Source organism: Ranitomeya imitator, chromosome 5 (genome assembly GCF_032444005.1).
Source record: "Ranitomeya imitator isolate aRanImi1 chromosome 5, aRanImi1.pri, whole genome shotgun sequence".
NCBI classification, from domain to species: Eukaryota; Metazoa; Chordata; class Amphibia; order Anura; family Dendrobatidae; genus Ranitomeya; species Ranitomeya imitator.
The window spans coordinates 197,195,385-197,223,376 of NC_091286.1; the positions used below are offsets into that span (position 1 = coordinate 197,195,385).

The following is a 27,992-nucleotide window of genomic DNA, read 5'->3' on the forward strand; positions in this document are numbered from 1 at the left end:
CCCATCATTCTGGTACAGGTTGATCTTTGTCTCATCTGTCCATAGAATACTTTTCCAGAACTGAGCTGGCTTCTTGAGGTGTTTTTCTGCAAATTTAACTCTGGCCTGTCTATTTTTGGTATTGATGAATGGTTTGCATCTAGATGTGAACCCTTTGTATTTACTGTCATGGAGTCTTCTCTTTACTGTTGACTTAGAGACAGATACACCTACTTCACTGAGAGTGTTCTGGACTTCAGTTGATGTTGTGAACGGGTTCTTCTTCACCAAATTAAGTATGCGGCGATCATCCACCACTGTTGTCATCCGTGGACGCCCAGGCCTTTTTGAGTTCCCACGCTCACCAGTCAATTCCTTTTTTCTCAGAATGTACCCAACTGTTGATTTTGCTACTCCAAGCATGTCTGCTATCTCTCTGATGGATTTTTTCTTTTTTTTCAGCCTCAGGATGTTCTGCTTCACCTCAATTGAGAGTTCCTTTGACCGCATGTTGTCTGCTCACAGCAACAGCTTCCAAATGCAAAACCACACACCTGGAATCCACCCCTGACCTTTTAACTACTTCATTGATTATAGGTTAACGAGGGAGACGCCTTCAGAGTTAATTGCAGCCCTTAGAGTCCATTGTCCAATTACTTTTGGTCCCTTGAAAAAGAGGACGCTATGCATTACAGAGCTATGATTCCTAAACCCTTTCTCTGATTTGGATGTGGAAACTATCATATTGCAGCTGGGAGTGTGCACTTTCAGCCCATATTATATATATAATTGTATTTATTCGGACTCCCATGACAGCACACGAGAGAGGGGATCCGCCCTTAAGGAACAGGAAACCTACAGATACAAAAGGGCGGCACCGCTCCCCATGCATCAGTTGGTTTCCTGTTCCTGAAGGGACTGGATGCCTATAGAATCTACAGGAGTCCAGGCCGGCCGGACCGATTCTGGTGGCGAGGGGGTCTCCCACTTCGGCCGGTGCGGGTACCTGATGTAGTCACGGTGGCCCTGGCAGGGCGGCACGGCGGTGACTAGGCAGCGAGGAGCGGTCGCCAGGGGGTGTCCGGTCTCCGGGGCCAGCGTCTGGTAAGTCGCCCTTCCCGTGGGCTGTGGGTCTCTCTGGACAGGGGGGGGCGCGGCGGCATCTAGGGGGCGCCGATCGGATCGTAGCTGGCCGGCCTCGGCGTTCCACGAGGGCTGCAGCGCTGACAGGAAGCGCTGAAAGCTGTCGTGACGTCGGGGGGCGGAGCCGGCGACGTCTTCCGGATCGGTGAGCTCCTGCGCATGCGCGGGGGCTCCAAGATGGCGGCGCCCACCGGAGATCATGCCGCAATCCCTCCGGAGTGACGATTGATTCCCCACAGCTGCGGGAGGGCAGGAAAATTAAACAAGCAAGCTGGGCAGGATGCGCTGACCGAAGGAGGGGCTTTATAAGGCGGCTCCAGCAGCATGTTCCCGGGTTCTGGCTCCAATTTACTGAAAATGGATTCAGATCAGGATCAGCAGGTTGTGCTGCTGGAACAAGCATCCCAGAAACCCAAGGAGAAGGAACATGAAAAGAGGAGCGATGGTTCGGGCCGCAGAAGCTCCTCCAGACAGGGGTCTGGAGGGTCAGCCAAAAAGGATCCCCCTCGTGCTTCGGTATTTCTGGGTGTGAGGAGCCACTGGTAAGTGATCTTCGAGAAAGTTCACTTAGTGACTAGTCTCCCCTCATGTGTTTTTATGTAGGGAAGGAAAAACGTCAGTAAGGCGAAGCATAGGGAATGTGCCATCTGCGGGGTTCCCTTGCCTGACTCACACCCTAAAAAACTATGTGACCCCTGTATCCAGCAGACGGTGAGGTTCTGGAAGGAGGGGAGGGGGTATAGCATGTAGATCTTACACTCTAGTCTACCTTATCCCCGTAGGTAGCCGAAGAATCCTCCTCTATTACGGCCAGTCTCAAGGAGATGATTAGAATGGAGGTTAAAGAGTCCTTTAAAAACCTTTCACAGTCAGGAGGTTCTAGGCAGAGAACTGAGTGGGCATCTGATTCGTCTATGGAAAAGGACAAGTCCGAAGAATCAGACAATTCAGCAGCATCATCCTCCTCTTCGGAAGAAGACGCTGCTCGGTTTTGCCTACCCCTAGAAAGGTAAAGGCGGTCAGAGGCACAATGGGTATATCGGAACCCAAGCCTCAACTATCCAAAGAACAAATGATGTTCAGTGGATTGGAGCAAAAGAAGCGCAGAGTGTTTCCTTTAAATGAGAAAATACAAGATCTTATTAATAGGGAGTGGAGAAAACCGGAGAGAAAAGGCTCCTTACCACCTGCGCAAAAACGTCGATACCCTTTTGATGACCCAGCAGTAGGTAACTGGGAGAAAGCACCAAAGCTGGATGCAGCAATTGCCAAGGTAGCTAAACGATCTTCTCTCCCATTTGAAGATATGGGAACACTTAAAGACCCCCTGGATAGGAAAGTGGATACCTTCCTGAAGGGAACCTGGGAGATGGCAGCTGGCTCCTTAAGACCTGCGGTAGCTTCAACCTGCACGGCAAGGTCAATGATGGTCTGGCTGGACCAGTTGGAGACCCAATTAAAACAAGGGGCCTCTAGAGATTCCATTCTCTCAGCATTACCTGTAATCCAGGAGGGGGCGGCTTTTTTATCAGACGCCTCAATTGACTCCGTAAAGTTGGCAGCTAGAGCAGCAGGACTTTCTAATGCTGCAAGGAGAGCCCTATGGCTGAAATGCTGGCCGGGGGATATGCAGGCAAAAGCGAAGCTCTGCGCTATCCCTTGTAAAGGCGAGTATTTATTTGGGCCTACCCTGGATGAACTCCTGGAGAAAGCAGGAGATGATAAGAAAAAGTTTCCCAACCTGTTCAATCCATACCGTTGTCCCTTCAACAAAAGAAGGTTCAACCGGGGAGGAAAGCGAGACTTTTCACCAGGGAGAGATCGTCCCAGATGGGAGGATAGGCGAAAGCAAGGTACAGGTCTCATGTTTCGCCGTAACCAGACGGAAAATAAAAAACAAGACCAATGACTGGCAATTCCAGTGGGAGGGAGACTATTGCGTTTCTCGTCAGAGTGGTCGAAAATCACAAACAGCGTTTGGATAAAAGACACTGTTTCCCATGGTCTCAAGCTGGAATTTGTTCATATTCCACAGGACAAATTTAGTTTAACACCCTGGCGCTCATCTCCCACTGAACAATTCGCCCTAGAAGAGGAAGTGAGGACTCTTTGTTCCAAAAATGTTTTGGTAGAAGTGCCGTATTCTCAGGCAGGGGAAGGGTTTTACTCTCCCCTGTTCCTAATCCAGAAGCCTGATAAATCTTACAGGACCATTATAAATCTTAAGGGTCTCAATAAGTTTTTGGTGAAACACACTTTCAAAATGGAGTCCATCAATTCGGCAATAAAAATGCTTTTCAACAACTGTTTCATGGTAGTAGTGGATTTGAAAGATGCCTACTATCATGTACCCATTCATGCTGATTTCCAACGGTACCTGAGGGTAGCGATACTAATGGGGGGTAGGATTCAACATTTTCAATTCAGAGCGCTCCCCTTTGGGATCACCTCGGCACCTAGGGTGTTTACTAAAATAATTGCGGAAGTCATGGCGCATTTAAGAGAGTCAAATATCCTTATAGTCCCCTACTTAGACGATTTCCTCATTGTAGGTAACTCGGTAGATCATTGTCTGTCACAATGGGAGATTGCTAAAACCAAACTAGAACGGTTGGGTTGGATCATAAACTTTGAAAAATCAAAATTACAGCCCCTAAATGTTCAAAAATTCCTGGGGTTAATGTTGAATTCAGTGACACAGCAGTGTCTCCTCCCTATGGAGAAAATGGACCAAATTCAGAGTTTTGTATTAAGAGCAATCAATACACCTTCCATGACACTTAGACAAGCAATGTCTCTACTTGGGTCACTCACATCTTGCATCCCAGCAGTTAAGTGGGCTCAGTTCCACACCAGGTCCCCACAAAAAGAAGTCCTGTTCCATGACAGAGCCTTAGGAGGCGCATTGAATGGGAAATTGACATTGAGGCCGATAACATTGAATTCCCTTAGATGGTGGCTAGATAAACAAAATTTATCAGCAGGGGTTCCCTGGATGGTAGATGTCACCCACGTGATAACCACGGATGCCAGCTCTTCAGGGTGGGGAGCCTATATGGGGGACATGGTGGTCCAGGGACAGTGGGAACCCTTCACAACATTTTCATCAAATCAAAGAGAGTTGTTGGCGGTTGAACTGGCTGTTAAAAAATTCCTCGTATATCTGCAGGGCCAGCACGTCAGAATTCTGTCGGACAACAGAGTGGCGGTCGCTTACATAAACCGGCAAGGGGGAACTTGTTCCGAAACTTTAATGCAGATCACGGATCGGTTGTTCCAGGTGGCAGAGCTCAATTTTCTATCTTTGACAGCTCTTCACATCAAGGGAAAAGAAAATGTGGCAGCAGATTTCCTCAGCCAAAATGTGTTAAAACAGGGAGAGTGGTCTCTCAACGAGGACATTTTCAATCTCGTCGTCCGCAGATGGGGTCAACCAGTGGTGGATCTATTCGCCACCAGAAACAACAGAAAAGTAAAACTTTTTTGCTCCCTAAATCCCAGGGAGAATCCCCTGGCGGTAGACGCGTTTCTCATAAAATGGGATTTTCCACTGGCCTATGCTTTCCCACCACTGAACCTGATACCTCTAGTGGTGAAGAAAATCAGGGAGGATCGAGCGAAAGTCATCCTTATCGCCCCCTTTTGGCCCAGAAGAACCTGGTTTGCCTGGCTCAAGACAATGTCTGTAGCGGTCCCCTGGGTACTGCCAGAGATCCCGAACTTGCTTTCTCAGGGACCGATCTCCCATCCACAAGTGGCGGGGCTCCATTTGACAGCATGGAGTTTGAACGGTCACTATTAGTGGGGAAAGGCTTCTCTCCAAACTTGGTGGAGACGCTCCTAAAGAGTAGAAAGCAAATAACTACGAGAATCTACTCTAGGACTTGGAGAAAGTTCTTGTCTTGTTCAAAGTTTAATGTCCAAGACGGGGTGCCAGTACAACAAATCCTAGAGTTCCTACAGAAGGGGTTCGAGTTAAAACTCTCTCCTAGTACCCTTAGGGTACAGGTCTCAGCTTTAGGTGCCCTATTTTCCTGTAATATAGCGAATAACTACTGGATAGCGAGGTTTATGAAGGCAGTTAGTAGATCTACACCACTGCATAAAGACAGAACAGTTCCATGGGATTTAAATTTAGTTCTGTCCTCTCTAACTAAACCCCCCTTTGAACCTCTGCAGGAGGCCTCGATCAAAATGTTGACACTTAAGACAGCCTTCCTGATCGCCATAACCTCAGCTCGCAGGATAGGGGATATACAGGCACTTTCCAGAGCTCCTCCATACACTGAAATCTTGTCAGACAGAGTAGTCCTTAGACCAGACCCAGCATATCTGCCAAAGGTGGCGACACGGTTCCATAGATCACAGGAGATAGTTTTGCCGTCCATTATTCCTAATCCCTCTAATCCTAAAGAGCAGGAGCTTCATACGTTAGACGTCAGGAGATCTCTTCTTCAGTATATTTCAGCTACTGATAATTGGAAGAAAGATGGGGCACTGCTTCTTTCCTTCCAAGGTCCAAGGAAAGGGTTTAGAGTATCGAAATATTTACTGGCTAAATGGATTAGGGAAACTATCTCTCTAGCTTATACAGCAGGTGGGGGGCCAGCTCCGCAGAACCTAAAGGCACATTCCACCCGGGCCATGGCGTCATCCTGGGCAGAAAGATCTGGAGTGTCAGTGGAGCAGATATGTAAGGCGGCCACATGGTCATCCCCTTCCACTTTCTTTAAACACTATCGGTTGGATTTGGGGTCCTCCTCTGATCTTTCCTTTGGGTTAAGGGTGCTACAATCTATAGTCCCTCCCTAAGGTAGCTTACATCTCTGTAAATCTCTCGTGTGCTGTCATGGGAGTCCGAATAAAGCATTAAGCTACTTACTGGTAGCGGCATTTTTCGGAGGCCCATGACAGCACCCTTAGTTCCCTCCCTATTCACGTGGGGGTAGCACTTCCTGATATGTATATAGCGTAATATGTAAATCTCACGTATGGTGTCTTATTACAATAATGGGTTATTTTGTTTCAAATGTATATAATGTATATAATGTATATTTGTGTACCACTAACCGCGGCAGTCCTCTCAGGCTCTGAAATACAACTGATGCATGGGGAGAGGTGCCGCCCTTTTGTATCTGTAGGTTTCCTGTTCCTTAAGGGCGGATCCCCTCTCTCGTGTGCTGTCATGGGCCTCCGAAAAATGCCGCTACCAGTAAGTAGCTTAATGCTTTCTGAACATGTTTTTGTAAACAGCTAAAATAACAAAACTTGTGTCACTGTCCAAATATTTCTGGCCCTAACTGTATCCTAAAGGTGCATACCATATAGACATGACAACTGAGATATATAGTATGTGTGATGAAAAAAACCTTATAGAACAAGTGTCCCAACAGTGTATACACTTTCAGGAGGTAAGCAAACGCTAATCCTCTAAGGTAACATATATTTCATATATTTCTCAGCACTGGAAAAAACCTTATAGAACAAGTGTCCCAACAGTGTATACACTTTCAGGAGGTAAGCAAACGCTAATCCTCTAAGGTAACATATATTTTTCTCAGCACTGGAAAAAAACTCATATTATGTAAGAATGGAAGAGCTACCTTAAAGTCTGCCACATGGGTGAATACCTCGGTGTCCCTCTGCCCCGACGCGCATTTCGCACTGCTTCTTCGGAAGGCGCCTCCAGAAGAAGCAGAGGCCTTAAACACCAGTATATGAAAATACATAAAATATAAGTTTATTCAACTTATTTAACCCCTTAATGACCGCCGATATATTTTTTAGCTTACCTGAGATATAAGAGAATAGCATCCCTATACAGGAGATAGTCCAGCAGCTGTCTGCTGTACACTATAGCTGACAACTTGCTGCATCAGCCACGATCGGTGTTGTCACCGTCCATATCTGTTTAACCCGTTAGATGCCGCTGTCAAAAAGGACTATATGATATAAATCAATATTTCCCAAACTCCAGTCCTCACGGCTCCCAACAGGTCAGGTTTTCAGGATTTCCATAGTGCTCCACAAGTGGGAGAACTCCTGATACTTCCATCTCCTGTGCAATACTAAGGAAATCCTGAAAACATGACCTGTTGGGGTCCGGGAGGATTGGAGTTTGGGAAACACTGACATAAATGGTTAGCAGTGTGGCTTCTCCCTCTTTATCCCAATCGGCACCCTGAGATCATGATCGTATGGTCCTGATGATTGCCATTGCAATTCACGAGCAAATAGCCACCTTAGTCTGTCACTTACACTGACCTGTTGAAAAATCAGCAACATTTAGGTGGTAAAAATCAACATCTTCATTCCTATGTCTCTTTGTGTTAATTCCTGAAAAGCACCAAACGGGTTAATAAACTACCTAGCAGCAGTTATCAGTACGTCATGTGGTGTTGTTTTTAAAATAGTATCAGTTTTGGGGTTTTTCCAATACATAGGACCCCTAAAGTAATTTCAAACCTGGATAGGTCCCTAAAAAAAATAATTTTGTAAATTTCCTTCAAAAAATGAAAAATTACTGCTACACTTTTAACCCTCCTAAAATGCTAACAAAATAAAATAACATTTTACAAATGGTGCTGATGTAAAGCAGACCTGTGGGAAATATTATTTATTAATGTTTTGTTATGGTATATGACTATTTAAAGAGATAATCATTTAAAGTTTTAAAATTGCTATTTTTTACATTTTTGTCAAATTTCTGATATCTACTATATAAAGCTGAATGTGTGTGTGTGTATGTGTGTATGTCCGGGATTGGCATCTGCACCGTCGCAGCTACAGCCACAAAATTTTGCACAGTCACACGTCTGGACCCCGAGAGCGTCATAGGCTATATTGTGAGGCGAAATTTTAACCCCGCGCGTTCCAATTCACCAAACAATTTTGCCCCTATCTACGTAATGGGGAAAAAAGTGAAAGGAAAAGTGTTGGAAGCGTCGCAGTTACAGCAACAAAATTTTGCACAGTCACACGTCTGGACCCTGAGAGTGTCATAGGCTACGTTGTGAGGTGAAATATTAACCCCACGCGTTCCAATTCACCAAACAATTTTGCCCCTATCTACATAATGGGGAAAAAGTGAAAGGAAAAGTGTTGGAAGCGTCGCAGCTACAGCAACAAAATTTTGCACAGTCACACGTCTGGACCCCGAGAGCGTCATAGGCTACGTTGTGAGGTGAAATTTTAACCCTGCGCTTTCCAATTCACCAAACAATTTTGCCCCTATCTACATAATGGGAAAAAATGAAAGGAAAAGTGTAGGAGGCAAATTGACAGCTGCCAGATGTGAACAAGGGGGACTTAAAGAATGAGAGCGATGGCGCCAAAGAGTATATTCCGTACAGTTGCTAAGGTGGCGCCTCGACATGGGATACTCACCACACACGGGGATATGAACACACACAAAATGCGCCACACACTACCACGTGCTTGAACACATATTACCATCAGCACACATTTCACCACAAATACACCAACCTCGCCACATAAAAGTCAAAACACAAAAGTCGCCACTCAAAACTCGCCACGCGCAGAACTCGCCACATGCAAAAGCTAGGCTCTTGCAAAACTCGCCACAAGTGCAAAATTCTCCTCATGAAAAACTCGCCACACGCAAAACTTGCACACGCGGAAAAATTGCCACATGCACAAAAGTTGCAACACATGCAAAAGTTGCCTCACACAAAACTTGCACATACTCAAAAGGCACCACACATAATACTCGCAACGCGCAAAACTCGCCATGCGCAAAACTTGCTGCACACAACTTGCTACACTAACCTGTCACATGTAACTCGACACGCAAAAAGTTGCTACACGCATGTTGCTACACAAAACTCATCTCACAAAAGTCGCTACATGCATGTCGCCACACGCAACTCAACACACACAACTTGACAAACGAAACTCGCCCTAAACACACACACAAGTCTGGTATTATCCTTCAAAAATAAAAATCTGATTAATAAGCAGACAAACTACAACAATTGCACCATATAGGAAATACGGCAGCTGTCAGTCACATGACCTGTCTATTATGTGTATGTGTGAGCTAATATATACTGCCAGGGGGAGGGCTTCCTGTTGGCTGGGGATTTATCAGGCTGCCAATTTAGCTTACAAATACTGAGGTAAAAATACTGAGCAAATAACGTGTGAACGAGGTCTAATACAGGAGGAGATGACACACACAGGTATATACTATATACAGGGGAGATGACACACAGATATATACTATATACAGGAGAGATGACACACAGGTATATACTATATAGAGGAGGAGATGACATATAGGTACATATATATACAGGAGGAGATGACATACAGGTATATACTATATACAGGAGGAGATGACATACAGGTATATGCTATATATAGAAGATGACATGCAGGTATATACTATATACAGGAGGAGATGACACTCCGATATATACTATATACAGGGGAGATGACACACAGGTATATACTATATACAGGAGGAGATGACATACAGGTATATGCTATAAGTAGTGTATAATAGCCATGATCCGTCAAACTCAATCTGACAGGTGCCCCGCCCCTATCAAAGTGTATCAAAATGTGTAACCCCTCCCCTCCCCTTGTCTGACGGCTGGTATCCAGCTGTCCCTCCTTGTTTGATTCCCCCTTTTGATATAGTTTAATATAGTTTAATTTGTTGTAGTTTTGATATTATTCCCGTATTTTGTGGAATAACACATGTTTATAATTATAGCCTAGTCGTGTATTTATTTTACACGTGGTTTATAACACCTTTCTCATTTGTTTTATAATAGATTTTATACGTATCCCCGAGTTTGATTCTGTAAGCTTTTGTTTTATTCACAGTGTATTCATATAGTGGAGAACTTAAAGCTGTTTATATGTGTCTCTACTGAACACTATGGTGAACATTAACTAAATGTTTATTTTCACAAACAGAGAATCTGCTGTGGGTATTTGCAGTGTATTCATATAGTGGAGAACTTAAAGCTGTCTATTTGTTTTTGTAAATGGTGAACACTAACTAAATGGTGAACATTACCTAAATGTTTAGGTTAACTGCGGTTCAGAGGTTCATAACACCTAGGTCAATTGTTGTTGTATTTGCGTACCCAATAAATGTTTATTTTCACAAGCAGAAGAGGCAGCTTTTTTTGTTTGTACATGTATTGTACCTGAAGGTTATCTGCGGGGCATTTTGGTGTTTCTGTATGCAATCCTACATCCTTGTATTTGCGTACCCCATAAATGTTTATTTTCACAAACAGAAGAGGCAGCTTTTTTTGTTTGTACATGTATTGTACCTGAAGGTTATCTACTGAGGGCATTGTAAGTTGTGTTTATTCACATTGTAGCAGATTTTCTCCTTGTGGCTGCCTTATATACACAGAAGCGATATGCACCAATGTCACAACACAAGTTATAATATGACCCAATGTTACAACACAAGTAAAACCAAAGACACGATATTGTAAAAAATTTAAAAAGATTTATTTCTCACGATAAAACAACAGCTCAAATTTTAAGTTAGCTAACAGCATGATGCTGACAAATGCATCATTGCGGTATCTGATAAAGACACGATGAACAAGTATGAAAATACACCAATATTAACTATTTTCGCCCGCATTTTATATAAAATCTGCATAAAAAATCTTCTTGGCTGCACCAAAACACGTAAGAAACAAATGTACAACTTTTAGCGCTGCAGCATACGCAGATATTATTTCGGCGTTCTTTAATTCTACATTATTTTATCACACATTAATTTCACAACTTTTATATGATATTTATAACACATTCTCATTTATAAGGGATTTATAGCACAATATTGTAAAATCATTTATTGGTGCGCGGCCTTACTAATATCCTTTGAAAATAAATTCAACATTATTATTCCATGCTGTGACATTTTTATTCTGCAGCAACCTGTTTAGTAAAAATTCAGCATTCTTTTTATATCTTTGGTTTATATTATATTAGCTTTTTGTCATAGGTCAGGGATTTTTTTTTTTTTTGTACTTTATTAATATGCGGTTATTAGTCATTTAGGACTTATGTTATCATGTTTTTTGCACTTTATTAATATGTTGACCACATAGGTCAGGGATTTTTGCACTTTATTAATATGCGGGCCACATAGGTCAGTGATTTTTGCACTTTATTAACATACAACACACACAAGAAATAGACATTTAGAACTTATTTATGATTAATATGCGATTATTAGGCATTTAGGACTTATGTTATCATGTTTTTGCACTTTATTAATATGCGGTTATTAGGCATTTAGGACTTATGTTATCATGTTTTTTGCACTTTATTAATATGCTGACCACATAGGTCAGGGATTTTTGTGCTTTATTAATATGCGGGCCACAAACACTTCTGCACCCACGGGCGCTTCTCAACCAACCATGCATCCGGTACTCATCAGGCACTGTGAAATAATGCAAAAATACATCTGTGTGCGGCTGTCGGCATCAACATTTTGCTATTATAAGTTTATGGTTCTGTAAAGAACACGCAACACATACAGAACTCACACACACACACACAAATACACACAACACGCACATATTATGAAAAATGACAACCATTGTATGTGATTTAAAAGACTTTAGTTAGATTTATCAGGGGTGATTTAGTTTGAAAGCACGCAGCTCCTCGGTATTGTCAGGTGTTGGACACGCATTTAACAGTCTTTCATATGTATCGCAGAAAGATTTTAGTTCCAACTGCGGGTCAGCGGCTTAAAGAAAAGTTATTGTGGCCTTGATTCTGGGGTAACACATGTTTATAAATATAGCCTAGTCGTGTATTTATTTTACACATGGTTTATAACACCTTTCATTTGTTTTTATTGTTTGATTGTCATGTAAGAAACTTTGGATGTGCTGTCTATAATTTGACTCTATCCTTGTTTTGTTGAAAATAACTGGACATACATAAGAAACCGGGCAATATATCTTTATAGAAATAACACTTCTGCACTCTTTGTGCATTTCTATCAGTTTTATTCATGCATTTATAACACAACATGTTTGATATTGGTAATTTGATTCTGGGAACACATTTTAAGTTACTGCTGCACATGTATTACTGTTTTTCTTGTTTTTTGTGTAAAATTTCGTTGTTGGCTTACAAAGACATTTCTTTGAGAAATGTGTAGCATAACCAATTACCCATCACGGCCACTAGATGGCAGAATATCATATTAATTATTCTGGGATAACATTTCTCTTTGTGCATTTCTATCAGTTTTATTTATGCTTTTATAACACAACATGTTTGATATTGTTAATTTGATTCGGGGATAACACATGTTTATAAAAATAACGCTATAGCAAGCGGTAATGTCAAATTCTGAAAATAGCCATTTTATATTGAATTACTAACATTTTTCTATTTTAGCGCGGACACAGCCACATATATTATTCCCGCTTTCTTTAATTCTGCATTATTTTATCACATGATGAAAATAGTCATGGGATAACATTTCTCTTTGTGCATTTCTATCAGTTTTATTTATGCTTTTATAACACAACATGTTTGATATTGTTAATTTGATTCGGGGATAACACATGTTTATAAAAATAACGCTATAGCAAGCGGTAATGTCAAATTCTGAAAATAGCCATTTTATATTGAATTACTAACATTTTTCTATTTTAGTGCTGACACAGCCACATATATTATTCCAGCTTTCTTTAATTCTGCATTATTTTATCACATGATGAAAATAGTCATTTTATATTGAATTATTGCAGCTCGCGGCGCGTTACCACTGGACTCGTTTCTCAATTAATTTCCCAGCTGGCGACGCTATCTATAATTCTGCGTATACCTTAGGCGTGTATTTACATGGCAGTGTAATTATTTCTCACAATAAAACAGCATCTCAAATTTTAAGTTAGCTAACAGCATAATGATGACAAATGCATCTTTGCGGAATCTGATAACGAAACGATGAACAATGGACGGACCCTGACAAATACACACAACACACAACACGCACATATTATGAAAAATGACAACCATTGTCTGTGATTTAAAAGACTTTAGTTAGATTTATCAGGGGTGATTTAGTTTGAAAGCACGCAGCTCCTCGGTAATGTCAGGTGTTGGACATGCATTTAACAGTCTTTCATATGTATCGCAGAAAGATTTTAGTTCCATCTGTGCGAGTTTGCTTTGAGCGTACTGCGCAGACATGTCAGTAAACATTTTGACATGGTCAGCATCCCACGAAGGACGACCTGTGTAAGGTGTATGTACAGCAACTTTCTGCTTTCTACCTACACGGCGTCGGGATACGGCTCGTTTCTTTAGAGGTAATACAGGGGCAAAAACGCTAGAAGAGCCTGCAAGAGCAGTATCTGCAGATTGCACAGTCTGGCACACAGGTATATTGAGGGGCTCTGTGGGTGACCACATACCCTCGGAGAGCTGTTCAATTTCTCTGTTTTCAGGCGTAACTTGTGGTATGACGCCTGTGCTATTGGCGGGCCGAGTTATGCGGGGCCTAGCGTTCGGCGCTGCACGTTTCTCTCTTGAAACGTTCGTATATTTCTGATGTGAAATCTTGGGGCTTGGATTCCCGGGTTGTTTTGGTGCAGCGTAGCATTCATCACGATCCACAACACAGATGGGCGAGAGAGATGTTGTTCGCACCGCCGTATTAGCTCTTTGTGGTTGATTCTCTTCAGCGTCGTAATTACGCCGGTGCAAAACTCGTTGCTGAAGAGGCGACGTATCTAAAAGAAAAGATACAAGTGGCGGTTAGCCGCGAAACGGCGCAAAATTGGAAAAGCTAAACGGCGACGCATAGCTATGATCATGCGTAATATTTGAAAAGTTAATGGGGACAGGTACCCATGAAATCATTGTAACAATATTTACATAAACCTGTATAGAGCAGTCCAGATATATACTTACAAGTATGAAGCGGGAATTGTCCCACATCAGCTCCTGGTTTAACGGGCGGCGCAATGCTCAAACTCGCAGAGGCGGGAATATTCTCTTTTTCAAGCTGTATTTTCCGGGCAACTAGATTAGCGGGTGTAAGTAAAAATATAACGATTAGCGAACACAGAATTGATTTTTCTACACAAAACTGCAGCGGTGAGACGAATATATATATTCAAAAATGAATTTTCTGACAGTTAGCTAGCAGCTGTAAGTAAATATGAGTATTACACAAAAGTGAGAATCGACTGTATTTCAAGTGAACAGATACCTTTTCTATTCTTGAAACATCGGCGTAACGAGTTGCCGCGTCTTTTAGGAGCATCGGGTTTCGCTGAAGTTAGAGGGTTCTTGACATCTATGATCTCCACGTCTGAACCCAGCGTATCGCGTGGTTCGGGAACACACCAGTTTTCAGCCATATCGTCAGATGTCTCCGTGTCAGTATCTGTATGAGAAATTGCGCGTAGTTCGTGTTTACATACAAAGGATTAAAGCAACTGATATAGTATAATACATGATGAGATGAAGAGCAGGCCCATTATCGGCTATCGGCGCCACGGCTTCAATGCGCGCATAATTCTGCGTTATGAAAGTATTGACTCATTCTGATTGTGTCATTATATTATAAGTATTATATATTCATGCATTCTTTCTTATTTAAGAGCGGTGTATGTCGCCCGATTGGCGCAATAATTTCATAATTAGGAGCACCTTTTTGCTTTTAGATAGGGAAAAATGTCATTGTAACACGGTACAAAGATATTTATCTTTCATGTATCACATGTAAGAATGCTAAATATATATATATATATATATATTATCTATGTTAATATATACTGTTTATGACGTAAAACTATAGCATCTATTAACTATTGTATTACACAAATTATGTCATAATAAATATATGATTAAATTAATAAAACAAATAATAGCGGTAGCCACCAATATAATACTGAATTATTAATATATAGCGGCATAAGTCTTGCTATATTAATTTACACCGCAAATATGTTTATACCGTAAAACTATATTATACTATATCAGTTGCTTTAATCCTTTGTATGTAAACACGAACTACGCGCAATTTCTCATACAGATACTGACACGGAGACATCTGACGATATGGCTGAAAACTGGTGTGTTCCCGAACCACGCGATACGCTGGGTTCAGACGTGGAGATCATAGATGTCAAGAACCCTGCAACTTCAGCGAAACCCGATGCTCCTAAAAGACGCGGCAACTCGTTACGCCGATGTTTCAAGAATAGAAAAGGTCACTTGACCTTGAAATACAGTCGATTCTCACTTTTGTGTAATACTCATATTTACTTACAGCTGCTAGCTAACTGTCAGAAAATTCATTTTTGAATATATATATTCGTCTCACCGCTGCAGTTTTGTGTAGAAAATCAATTCTGTGTTCGCTAATCGTTATATTTTTACTTACACCCGCTAATCTAGTTGCCCGGAAAATACAGCTTGAAAAAGAGAATATTCCCGCCTCTGCGAGTTTGAGCATTGCGCCGCCCGTTAAACCAGGAGCTGATGTGGGACAATTCCCGCTTCATACTTGTAAGTATATATCTGGACTGCTCTATACAGGTTTATGTAAATATTGTTACAATGATTTCATGGGTACCTGTCCCCATTAACTTTTCAAATATTACGCATGATCATAGCTATGCGTCGCCGTTTAGCTTTTCCAATTTTGCGCCGTTTCGCGGCTAACCGCCACTTGTATCTTTTCTTTTAGATACGTCGCCTCTTCAGCAACGAGTTTTGCACCGGCGTAATTACGACGCTGAAGAGAATCAACCACAAAGAGCTAATACGGCGGTGCGAACAACATCTCTCTCGCCCATCTGTGTTGTGGATCGTGATGAATGCTACGCTGCACCAAAACAACCCGGGAATCCAAGCCCCAAGATTTCACATCAGAAATATACGAACGTTTCAAGAGAGAAACGTGCAGCGCCGAACGCTAGGCCCCGCATAACTCGGCCCGCCAATAGCACAGGCGTCATACCACAAGTTACGCCTGAAAACAGAGAAATTGAACAGCTCTCCGAGGGTATGTGGTCACCCACAGAGCCCCTCAATATACCTGCGTGCCAGACTGTGCAATCTGCAGATACTGCTCTTGCAGGCTCTTCTAGCGTTTTTGCCCCTGTATTACCTCTAAAGAAACGAGCCGTATCCCGACGCCGTGTAGGTAGAAAGCAGAAAGTTGCTGTACATACACCTTACACAGGTCGTCCTTCGTGGGATGCTGACCATGTCAAAATGTTTACTGACATGTCTGCGCAGTACGCTCAAAGCAAACTCGCACAGATGGAACTAAAATCTTTCTGCGATACATATGAAAGACTGTTAAATGCATGTCCAACACCTGACATTACCGAGGAGCTGCGTGCTTTCAAACTAAATCACCCCTGATAAATCTAACTAAAGTCTTTTAAATCACAGACAATGGTTGTCATTTTTCATAATATGTGCGTGTTGTGTGTTGTGTGTATTTGTCAGGGTCCGTCCATTGTTCATCGTTTCGTTATCAGATTCCGCAAAGATGCATTTGTCATCATTATGCTGTTAGCTAACTTAAAATTTGAGATGCTGTTTTATTGTGAGAAATAATTACACTGCCATGTAAATACACGCCTAAGGTATACGCAGAATTATAGATAGCGTCGCCAGCTGGGAAATTAATTGAGAAACGAGTCCAGTGGTAACGCGCCGCGAGCTGCAATAATTCAATATAAAATGACTATTTTCATCATGTGATAAAATAATGCAGAATTAAAGAAAGCTGGAATAATATATGTGGCTGTGTCAGCGCTAAAATAGAAAAATGTTAGTAATTCAATATAAAATGGCTATTTTCAGAATTTGACATTACCGCTTGCTATAGCGTTATTTTTATAAACATGTGTTATCCCCGAATCAAATTAACAATATCAAACATGTTGTGTTATAAAAACATAAATAAAACTGATAGAAATGCACAAAGAGAAATGTTATCCCATGACTATTTTCATCATGTGATAAAATAATGCAGAATTAAAGAAAGCGGGAATAATATATGTGGCTGTGTCAGCGCTAAAATAGAAAAATGTTAGTAATTCAATATAAAATGGCTATTTTCAGAATTTGACATTACCGCTTGCTATAGCGTTATTTTTATAAACATGTGTTATCCCCGAATCAAATTAACAATATCAAACATGTTGTGTTATAAAAGCATAAATAAAACTGATAGAAATGCACAAAGAGAAATGTTATCCCAGAATAATTAATATGATATTCTGCCATCTAGTGGCCGTGATGGGTAATTGGTTATGCTACACATTTCTCAAAGAAATGTCTTTGTAAGCCAACAACGAAATTTTACACAAAAAGAAGAAAAACAGTAATACATGTGCAGCAGTAACTTAAAATGTGTTCCCAGAATCAAATTACCAATATCAAACATGTTGTGTTATAAATGCATGAATAAAACTGATAGAAATGCACAAAGAGTGCAGAAGTGTTATTTCTATAAAGATATATTGCCCGGTTTCTTATGTATGTCCAGTTATTTTCAACAAAACAAGGATAGAGTCAAATTATAGACAGCACATCCAAAGTTTCTTACATGACAATCAAACAACAAAAACAAATGAAAGGTGTTATAAACCATGTGTAAAATAAATACACGACTAGGCTATATTTATAAACATGTGTTACCCCAGAATCAAGGCCACAATAACTTTTCTTTAAGCCGCTGACCCGCAGTTGGAACTAAAATCTTTCTGCGATACATATGAAAGACTGTTAAATGCGTGTCCAACACCTGACAATACCGAGGAGCTGCGTGCTTTCAAACTAAATCACCCCTGATAAATCTAACTAAAGTCTTTTAAATCACATACAATGGTTGTCATTTTTCATAATATGTGCGTGTTGTGTGTATTTGTGTGTGTGTGTGTGTGTGAGTTCTGTATGTGTTGCGTGTTCTTTACAGAACCATAAACTTATAATAGCAAAATGTTGATGCCGACAGCCGCACACAGATGTATTTTTGCATTGTTTCACAGTGCCTGATGAGTACCGGATGCATGGTTGGTTGAGAAGCGCCCGTGGGTGCAGAAGTGTTTGTGGCCCGCATATTAATAAAGCACAAAAATCCCTGACCTATGTGGTCAGCATATTAATAAAGTGCAAAAAACATGATAACATAAGTCCTAAATGCCTAATAACCGCATATTAATAAAGTGCAAAAACATGATAACATAAGTCCTAAATGCCTAATAATCGCATATTAATCATAAATAAGTTCTAAATGTCTATTTCTTGTGTGTGTTGTATGTTAATAAAGTGCAAAAATCCCTGACCTATGTGGTCAACATATTAACCCCTTACCGGCATCGGACGTACTATACCGTCCGATGCCGGCTCCCCTGCTTTGATGCAGGGCTCCGCGGTGAGCCCGCATCAAAGCCAGGACATGTCAGCTGTTTTGAACAGCTGACATGTGCCCGTAATAGGCGCGGGCAGAATCGCGATCTGCCCGCACCTATTAACTAGTTAAATGCCGCTGTCAAACACAGACAGCGGCATTTAACTACCGCTTCCGGCCGGGCGGCTGGAAATGACGTCATCGCCGACCCCCGTCACATGATCGGGGGTCGGCGATGCTTGTGAATGGTAACCATAGAGGTCCTAGAGACCTCTATGGTTACTGATGACCGGTGGCTGTGAGCGCCACCCTGTGGTCGGCGCTCACAGCACACCTCCATTTCTGCTACATAGCAGCGATCAGCAGATCGCTGCTATGTAGCAGAGCCGATCGTGCTGTGCCTGTTTCTAGCCTCCCATGGAGGCTATTGAAGCATGGCAAAAGTTTAAAAAAATGTGAAAAAAATAAAAAAAACATAAAAGTTTAAATCACCCCCCTTTCGCCCCAATCAAAATAAATCAATAAAAAAAATATCAAATCTACGCATATTTGGTATCGCCGCGCTCAGAATCGCCCGATCTATCAATTAAAAAAAAGTATTAACCTGATCGCTAAACAGCGTAGCGGGAAAAAAATTCGAAACGCCAGAATTACGTTTTTTTGGTCGTCGCGACATTGCATTAAAATGCAATCACGGGCGATCAAAAGAACGTATCTGCACCGAAATGCTATCATTAAAAACGTCATCTCGGCACGCAAAAAATAAGCCCTCAACCGACCCCAGATCACGAAAAATGGAGACGCTACGAGTATCGGAAAATGACGCAATGTTTTCTTTTTTTTTTTTTAGCAAAGTTTGGAAATTTTTTTCACCACTTAGATAAAAAATAACCTAGTCATGTTAGGTGTCTATGAACTCGTACTGACCTGGAGAATCATAATGGCAGGCCAGTTTTAGCATTTAGTAAACCTAGCAAAAAAGCCAAACAAAAAACAAGTGTGGGATTGCACTTTTTTTGCAATTTCACCGCACTTGGAATTTTTTTCCCGTTTTCTAGTACACGACATGCTAAAACCAATGATGTCGTTCAAAAGTACAACTCGTCCCGCAAAAAATAAGCCCTCACATGGCCAAATTGACAGAAAAATAAAAAAGTTATGGCTCTAGGAAGGAGGGGAGTGAAAAACGAACACGGAAAAATGAAAAATCCCCTGGTCATGAAGGGGTTAATAAAGTGCAAAAAACATGATAACATAAGTCCTAAATGACTAATAACCGCATATTAATAAAGTGCAAAAAAAAAAAAATCCCTGACCTATGACAAAAAGCTAATATAATATAAACCAAAGATATAAAAAGAATGCTGAATTTTTACTAAACAGGTTGCTGCAGAATAAAAATGTCACAGCATGGAATAATAATGTTGAATTTATTTTCAAAGGATATTAGTAAGGCCGCGCACCAATAAATGATTTTACAATATTGTGCTATAAATCCCTTATAAATGAGAATGTGTTATAAATATCATATAAAAGTTGTGAAATTAATGTGTGATAAAATAATGTAGAATTAAAGAACGCCGAAATAATATCTGCGTATGCTGCAGCGCTAAAAGTTGTACATTTGCTTCTTACGTGTTTTCGTGCAGCCAAGAAGATTTTTTATGCAGATTTTATATAAAATGCGGGCGAAAATAGTTAATATTGGTGTATTTTCATACTTGTTCATCGTGTCGTTATCAGATACCGCAATGATGCATTTGTCAGCATCATGCTGTTAGCTAACTTAAAATTTGAGCTGTTGTTTTATCGTGAGAAATAAATCTTTTTAAATTTTTTACAATATCGTGTCTTTGGTTTTACTTGTGTTGTAACATTGGGTCATATTATAACTTGTGTTGTGACATTGGTGCATATCGCTTCTGTGTATATAAGGCAGCCACAAGGAGAAAATCTGCTACAATGTGAATAAACACAACTTACAATGCCCTCAGTAGATAACCTTCAGGTACAATACATGTACAAACAAAAAAAGCTGCCTCTTCTGTTTGTGAAAATAAACATTTATGGGGTACGCAAATACAAGGATGTAGGATTGCATACAGAAACACCAAAATGCCCCGCAGATAACCTTCAGGTACAATACATGTACAAACAAAAAAAGCTGCCTCTTCTGCTTGTGAAAATAAACATTTATTGGGTACGCAAATACAACAACAATTGACCTAGGTGTTATGAACCTCTGAACCGCAGTTAACCTAAACATTTAGGTAATGTTCACCATTTAGTTAGTGTTCACCATTTACAAAAACAAATAGACAGCTTTAAGTTCTCCACTATATGAATACACTGCAAATACCCACAGCAGATTCTCTGTTTGTGAAAATAAACATTTAGTTAATGTTCACCATAGTGTTCAGTAGAGACACATATAAACAGCTTTAAGTTCTCCACTATATGAATACACTGTGAATAAAACAAAAGCTTACAGAATCAAACTCGGATACGTATAAAATCTATTATAAAACAAATGAGAAAGGTGTTATAAACCACGTGTAAAATAAATACACGACTAGGCTATAATTATAAACATGTGTTATTCCACAAAATACGGGAATAATATCAAAACTACAACAAATTAAACTATATTAAACTATATCAAAAGGGGGAATCAAACAAGGAGGGACAGCTGGATACCAGCCGTCAGACAAGGGGAGGGGAGGGGTTACACATTTTGATACACTTTGATAGGGGCGGGGCACCTGTCAGATTGAGTTTGATGGATCATGGCTATTATACACTACTGCTATATATAGAAGATGACATGCAGGTATATACTATATACAGGAGGAGATGACACTCCGATATATACTATATACAGGGGAGATGACACACAGGTATATACTATATACAGGAGGAGATGACATACAGGTATATACTATATATAGAAGGAGATGACATTCAGGTATATACTATATATAGGGGAGATGACACACAGCAGGTATATACTATATACAGGGGAGATGACATACAGGTATATACTATATACAGGAGATGACATACAGATGTATACTATATATAAGGGAGATGACAAACGTATATACTGAGGTGATGAGGTGAAAATGAGAGGTGTGAGGTGAAAATGAAAAGGTGTGAGTGCAAAATGAGAGAAGTGAGGAAAAATAGTGGAGTGATCAGAAAATGACAGATGTGAGGTTGAAATGACAAGTGTTAGGGGGGAATGAGAGGAGTGAGGGAGAAAATGAGAGGTGTGAGGGAGAAAATGAGATGTGAGGGGGAAAATGAAAGATGTGATTGGGAAAATGAGAGGCGTGATGGGAAAATAAGAGAAGTGAGGTGCTATAACTAACCACAGATATTTACTATGCCCAGGCAACGCCGGGCTCTTCAGCTAGTTTTTTATAAACACAAAACATATCAACCTTAATTTACCATTATCATAATGTATAATGTGTCATGAAAAATTCTCAAAATTACTGGAATTTGTCGAAGCGTTCCAGAGTTATTACCACATAAAGTGACACTGGTCAGATTTTTAAAATTTTGGCTCTGTCACTAAGGGGTTCAAAACAGTATATATAAACAATACATTCTAGCGAACAGGTCATCTCAAAAATCTAATTGCTTTCTCAATATAAGGGACTACTGATACCCTACAATTACTACTTTTCACCGGAGGCTGGCATCCTATAATCTACACAAATGGTGCCCCTGCACCCCCCCCAGCAAATAAGGCAATATAAAATAACAGAGATAACCACAGGTACCTTACGTGCTCTGTTCCTAGGGTGTGTACAAGATACCACAATAATACCAAAATAAGCACATACACATACTGATGGAGCATAAGTATTGTGTCCCTATATTTAATTAACGCACAATAAATGTCAATAGTACTAATACATACAGTGGGGCAAAAAAGTATTTAGTCAGTCAGCAATAGTGCAAGTTTCACCACTTAAAAAGATGAGAGGCGTCTGTAATTTACATCATAGGTAGACCTCAACTATGGGAGACAAACTGAGAAAAAAAAATCCAGAAAATCACATTGTCTGTTTTTTTAACATTTTATTTGTATATTATGGTGGAAAATAAGTATTTGGTCAGAAACAAACAATCAAGATTTCTGGCTCTCACAGACCTGTAACTTCTTCTATAAGAGTCTCCTCTTTCCTCCACTCATTACCTGTAGTAATGGCACCTGTTTAAACTTGTTATCAGTATAAAAAGACACCTGTGCACACCCTCAAACAGTCTGACTCCAAACTCCACTATGGTGAAGACCAAAGAGCTGTCAAAGGACACCAGAAACAAAATTGTAGCCCTGCACCAGGCTGGGAAGACTGAATCTGCAATAGCCAACCAGCTTGGAGTGAAGAAATCAACAGTGGGAGCAATAATTAGAAAATGGAAGACATACAAGACCACTGATAATCTCCCTCGATCTGGGGCTCCACACAAAATCCCACCCCGTGAGGTCAGAATGATCAGAAGAACGGTGAGCAAAAATCCCAGAACCACGCGGGGGGACCTAGTGAATGAACTGCAGAGAGCTGGGACCAATGTAACAAGGCCTACCATAAGTAACACACTACGCCACCATGGACTCAGATCCTGCAGTGCCAGATGTGTCCCACTGCTTAAGCCAGTACATGTCTGGGCCCGTCTGAAGTTTGCTAGAGAGCATTTGGATGATCCAGAGGAGTTTTGGGAGAATGTCCTATGGTCTGATGAAACCAAACTGGAACTGTTTGGTAGAAACACAACTTGTCGTGTTTGGAGGAAAAAGAATACTGAGTTGCATCCATCAAACACCATACCTACTGTAAAGCATGGTAGTGGAAACATCATGCTTTGGGGCTGTTTCTCTGCAAAGGGGCCAGGACGACTGATCCGGGTACATGAAAGAATGAATGGGGCCATGTATCGTGAGATTTTGAGTGCAAACCTCCTTCCATCAGCAAGGGCATTGAAGATGAAACGTGGCTGGGTCTTTCAACATGACAATGATCCAAAGCACACCGCCAGGGCAACGAAGGAGTGGCTTTGTAAGAAGCATTTCAAGGTCCTGGAGTGGCCTAGCCAGTCTCCAGATCTCAACCCTATAGAAAACCTTTGGAGGGAGTTGAAAGTCCGTGTTGCCAAGCGAAAAGCCAAAAACATCACTGCTCTAGAGGAGATCTGCATGGAGGAATGGGCCAACATACCAACAACAGTGTGTGGCAACCTTGTGAAGACTTACAGAAAACGTGTGACCTCTGTCATTGCCAACAAAGGATATATTACAAAGTATTGAGATGAAATTTTGTTTCTGACCAAATACTTATTTTCCACCATAATATGCAAATAAAATGTTAAAAAAACAGACAATGTGATTTTCTGGATTTTTTTTTCTCAGTTTGTCTCCCATAGTTGAGGTCTACCTATGATGTAAATTACAGACGCCTCTCATCTTTTTAAGTGGCGGAACTTGCACTATTGCTGACTGACTAAATACTTTTTTGACCCACTGTATGTAAAGTGGTTAGTGTCAAGGTAATGTATCGAAGAGAAGAAAATGTCCAGCTTCACCGAATCCGTGAAAAAAAGTTTTCTTTATTCACAAACTTAAACATGGAGGATACAAACTTCAGCACAAACCATTTGGGTAAGAATCTCAACGCGTTTCTGGAGACTAAGCTCCCTTAATCATGACGTCATGATTAAGGGAGCTTAGGCTACGTTCACATTAGCGTTTTGCGGGGCTGCGTCGGGCGCAGCCGCGGCGACGCATGCGTCATGCGCCCCTATATGTAACATGGGGCCGCATGGACATGCGTTGTCTTGCGTTTTGTGACGCATGCGTCTTTTTTGGCACAAGCGTCAGGGCGCAGAGGACGCAGCAAGTTGCATTTTTTTGCGTCCAAAATCATGCCAAAAAAGGACGCATGCATCACAAAACAATGCGTTTTGCATGCGTTTTTGTTTGCGTTGTGCGTTGCGTCGCCGACGCAGCACCGCACAACGCAAATGTGAACGTAGCCTTAGCCTCCAGAAACATGTTGAGATTCTTACCCATAAGGTTTGTGCTGAAGTTTGTATCGTCCATGTTTAAGTTTATGAATAAAGAAAACTTTTTTCACGGATTCGGTGAAGCTGGACATTTTCTTCTCTTGGATTATACACGCCTGGACACAGCAGGTCCGTGCTCCCGAAACTCAGCTTATGCATTATGCATCACGGGTGAGCTGGTTTATATTCCTTCTCTTCAAGGTAATTTATACCAAAAAAGGAACTTACAGTGTTATTAGTTGGCAAACACGGGTCGCAATGATAACATCAATGATTGGATACTAGAAGTATGTATCAGTCTCTGCAACTCCCAGCATAAACAACTTGTCCAACTGAACTAAGCAATGTGACGCTGTAAGAATCTGGCTGCACTCGGATGTCACCCGAGTGCAGTCCGATTAGAGCATGTAGATTCAAACGGAGAGTGGACCCACTGGACCGTGATGACGAACCCCTCTCGGACGAGCTGACCAGGTGGACCGCCCCCTATACAGGGAGAGTTAGGGGCAGGCCCGTGAGGGACTATCGCCACGGAAGCTGGAGGGTCGACTGAGAACAGATGGGAACACAGCAGGCACAAAGGGAAAGAGGGAACAGAAAGGAACTACTGAGACGAGGGAGAAGATGGGAACGCTACGGAGGCACGGAGGCTGGCAGGACAATATGGAGACACCGAGGCTGACGGAAGCAAGGAAAAGATATAGGAGCCGGGCAGGTACCGCAGAGGAAAAGGAACTGAAGGAACAAGGCAGGAACACAGGAAACAGGCAGGCACTGCAGAGGGCGGAGGAGACCCAAAGTCAGAGAGCTAGGAACGCTCAGAGACCACAGCTGGCCAGAAGCACTTGTAAACACAAATGAACATCAGGCACAGAGAAGCTGCAGGAAGCAGTTTACATAGCAGCATGGCAGCTACTTCCGGGTTACAGTCCTCCAGGATGACGGAGAGGACAGGAAAGAGCGCCAACAGAGGAATCAGATGTGCGCACGCGCAGAGCTGAATGCGACGCGCGCGCGCACCCGGCGAGCTGCAGTGGAGAGAGGCGGCGGCAGCAACGGCATGACAAGCACCGTTCAAATATGAGAGACCTGGAGCAAAAGAATAGTTTGCAGAAGATTAGTCCAAAATTCCAATTGGGAGGTATAAGAAGCGTGTTGATTATAGGATGCGATTGATTGCAGTTATTTATTCCAAAGGGTGTGCAACAAAATATTAAATTGAGGGTGTCAACAATTTGGCCAGCCCATTTTTGAGGTTTTGTGTGGAATTATGTCCAATTTGCTATTTTTGTCCTCCATTTCCTTTTTGTGTATTGGTATAACACAAAAAACAAACATATGTGTAATAAAACAAGAATAATTTTCTGGGAGAAAATTCAATATGGTATCGTCTTACTCAGGAGAAATTTCACAACAACTATTAGGGTCCATTTTCTTTAGTTTTCATTGAGAAATGAAAAAGTTTATGCTAAAATTGAGGATAAAAACAACATCTTACTGTTAAAATATTTTTTCATTTCTTGGTTTCTTCATTGGGGGATACAGGAACCAATGGGTTAATATACTGCCACCTGCACACACTAAAAATACATCTTAGATAAAAAAAACAAAAACAAACTGACTCATCCCTTCCATTCTACACTTGGGCAGCCAATACCTTTGTAGCTTAGTGGTGACTGATCAGGTTGGAGGTCAAAGCTATTTTGCATTACAAGGGAATCTAGGTCTTTCCCTTCCAAAACAAGATTCTTCTTAGATTGAAAATTTTGAATTCAAACTAAGCTCTGGATTCTTTAGATTGAATCTTGATATCCCGTTCTTCATTAAAGATTTCCCTGGTTACCACCCATATTATCCAGATAGACCTTTACCAATTGTCTCTTCTTCTACCCAATATCTTGATCATTTAGTTTACTGACAGAACTGTTTGATCAGTGTTTCAGAAGGCACTTTCGGAATAGGCTTGTCTGACTAGGATTGAACAGGGGCCTTAGATGTTACATTTCTACTGTTACATGTGAAACAGATTCCTTCTTACGCTATCCTGGTCCAACAGCACTTTACTTGTAGGCCATAGGTCAAGACTGCCCACCTGGGCAATGTGATCTTGGCCACCTTTCAGTCTTCTTCATTTATGCCACAATGGACATCTCTCCATTTAGGCTTTCTGGCAGGGTGACCTTTTTTTTACTTTTCTTCCTTCAGGCTTGGCTCAGAATGAGTCTCTCGCCTCTCACTCCTTCTTCGGGACAGAGTGGTCTGGCATTCAACTCCCTCCTTTTGCCTTATTGTGGTTTTGGCCTTTCAACTCAATGAGGAGATTGCTCTCCTTCTTTTTAGGTGCCTGGCTTCTCATTTTCCTGAGGTTCTTGCACAAAATGACAAAGTCAAAGCGGTGCAACTCTACCTGGCTCTCACAGCTCTTTTAGGACGTTTAGTTGCCTTGTGAATCATCGTCGTATGCTCTGGCAGAAGTCAGACCTCCTCTAGTGCTACCAATAGTTTTTTTTTTTTCTGTCTGCCAATACAACTCCATCCGCCCACGTGATATAAGCCTCTGGGGTCTTGCGACTCCAGGAGTCTGTTCTAATACGCATTAGGGCTGTTACTTAATTTTCTTTCCAGATCTTTGTGGAGGGCTTATCTTTGTGTTTAGGGATATATGTCTTAGCAGAAGGGTACCACAAGTGGAGGTTATTCAAGTAGTAACCTGAGGTATTGCTAGTATTCTTTTTGTAGTATTAGCATTAGCTTTCCCACACCAAGGATAGTTCTTTGAATAACTGCGTGTCTGCTTCCGATGTATTCTGTTGGGGAGGAGTTGACTTTTTTCTCAGACTCATTCTTCGTGTAAACCTCCAGGTGGTTTACCCTTGGTTCCTGTGTCCCCCAATGAAGGTTACAAGAGAGAGATTTTATGGTAACAAAAATCATAATTTTCACATCCCAATGTAATAAAATGATTGAGGCACCTGTGGATTCAAGATGCTCACCACACCTCTAGAATTCCTTTAGGTGTAAAGATACAAATATGAAGTCCCTCGCGTTTTATTTTGCTGTTTTAATAACTCTGGGCCTCTTCAAATGCGGCATGACATTCACAATCTATTCCAGCCAAAATTGCTCTCCTAATGTCATAGTGCTCCTTCCTTTCTTAGGCTACGTTCACATTCGCGTCTTTGGACGCAGCGGCGTCGCCACAACGCACAAAAGACGCATGTAAAACACACATTTTTCCGACGCACGCGTTCAACGCATGCGTCGCGAAAACGCTGCGTTTTTTAAAAAAAACTTTGCATTGTTACCAAAAAACGCAGCGTTTTCCAACGCATGCGTTTTCCTACAGTAATGTCATTCTCAAAAAAAAAAAACACTTTAATGTCTA

At 41.3% G+C, this 27,992-nt stretch overlaps 2 protein-coding genes and 1 long non-coding RNA gene across 10 annotated transcripts in view; 2 read left to right on the top strand and 1 right to left on the bottom strand.

The window, feature by feature from the left end:
* Positions 1 to 27,992, top strand: part of TBCE (tubulin folding cofactor E) — a 359,490-nt gene that overhangs the window by 280,893 nt on the left and 50,605 nt on the right. The window contains exon 16 of one of the 8 annotated variants that reach the window (XR_011321968.1): positions 6,585 to 6,639. The exons of the other annotated variants lie outside the window; for them this stretch is intronic. The gene's annotated coding sequence lies outside the window, so the exon portion shown is untranslated. The remainder of the gene's footprint in view (positions 1 to 6,584; positions 6,640 to 27,992) is intronic. 8 annotated transcript variants of the gene reach the window in all.
* LOC138681711 (uncharacterized) lies at positions 12,823 to 14,427 on the bottom strand. Its single transcript, XR_011321969.1, has 3 exons — positions 14,369 to 14,427; positions 14,068 to 14,178; positions 12,823 to 13,886 (listed from the first exon to the last, which is right to left on the bottom strand). It is a non-coding gene; the product is annotated as an uncharacterized lncRNA (long non-coding RNA).
* LOC138681709 (uncharacterized) lies at positions 15,040 to 17,040 on the top strand. The gene is made up of 3 exons (XM_069769493.1): positions 15,040 to 15,373; positions 15,562 to 15,672; positions 15,854 to 17,040. The coding sequence occupies exons 1-3, from the start codon at positions 15,223 to 15,225 to the stop codon at positions 16,534 to 16,536; spliced, it is 945 nt and encodes a 314-aa protein (XP_069625594.1). The 5' UTR covers positions 15,040 to 15,222; the 3' UTR covers positions 16,537 to 17,040.

Bases quoted from the DNA above. Each gene is read 5' to 3' on its own strand.
- LOC138681709 (XM_069769493.1), top strand. From the start codon at position 15,223: ATGGCTGAAAACTGGTGTGTTCCCGAACCACGCGATACGCTGGGTTCA. The intron at 15,374-15,561 runs GTCACTTGACCT...CCGCTAATCTAG, and splicing joins ATGTTTCAAGAATAGAAAAG to TTGCCCGGAAAATACAGCTT. The intron at 15,673-15,853 runs GTAAGTATATAT...CTTTTCTTTTAG, and splicing joins ACAATTCCCGCTTCATACTT to ATACGTCGCCTCTTCAGCAA.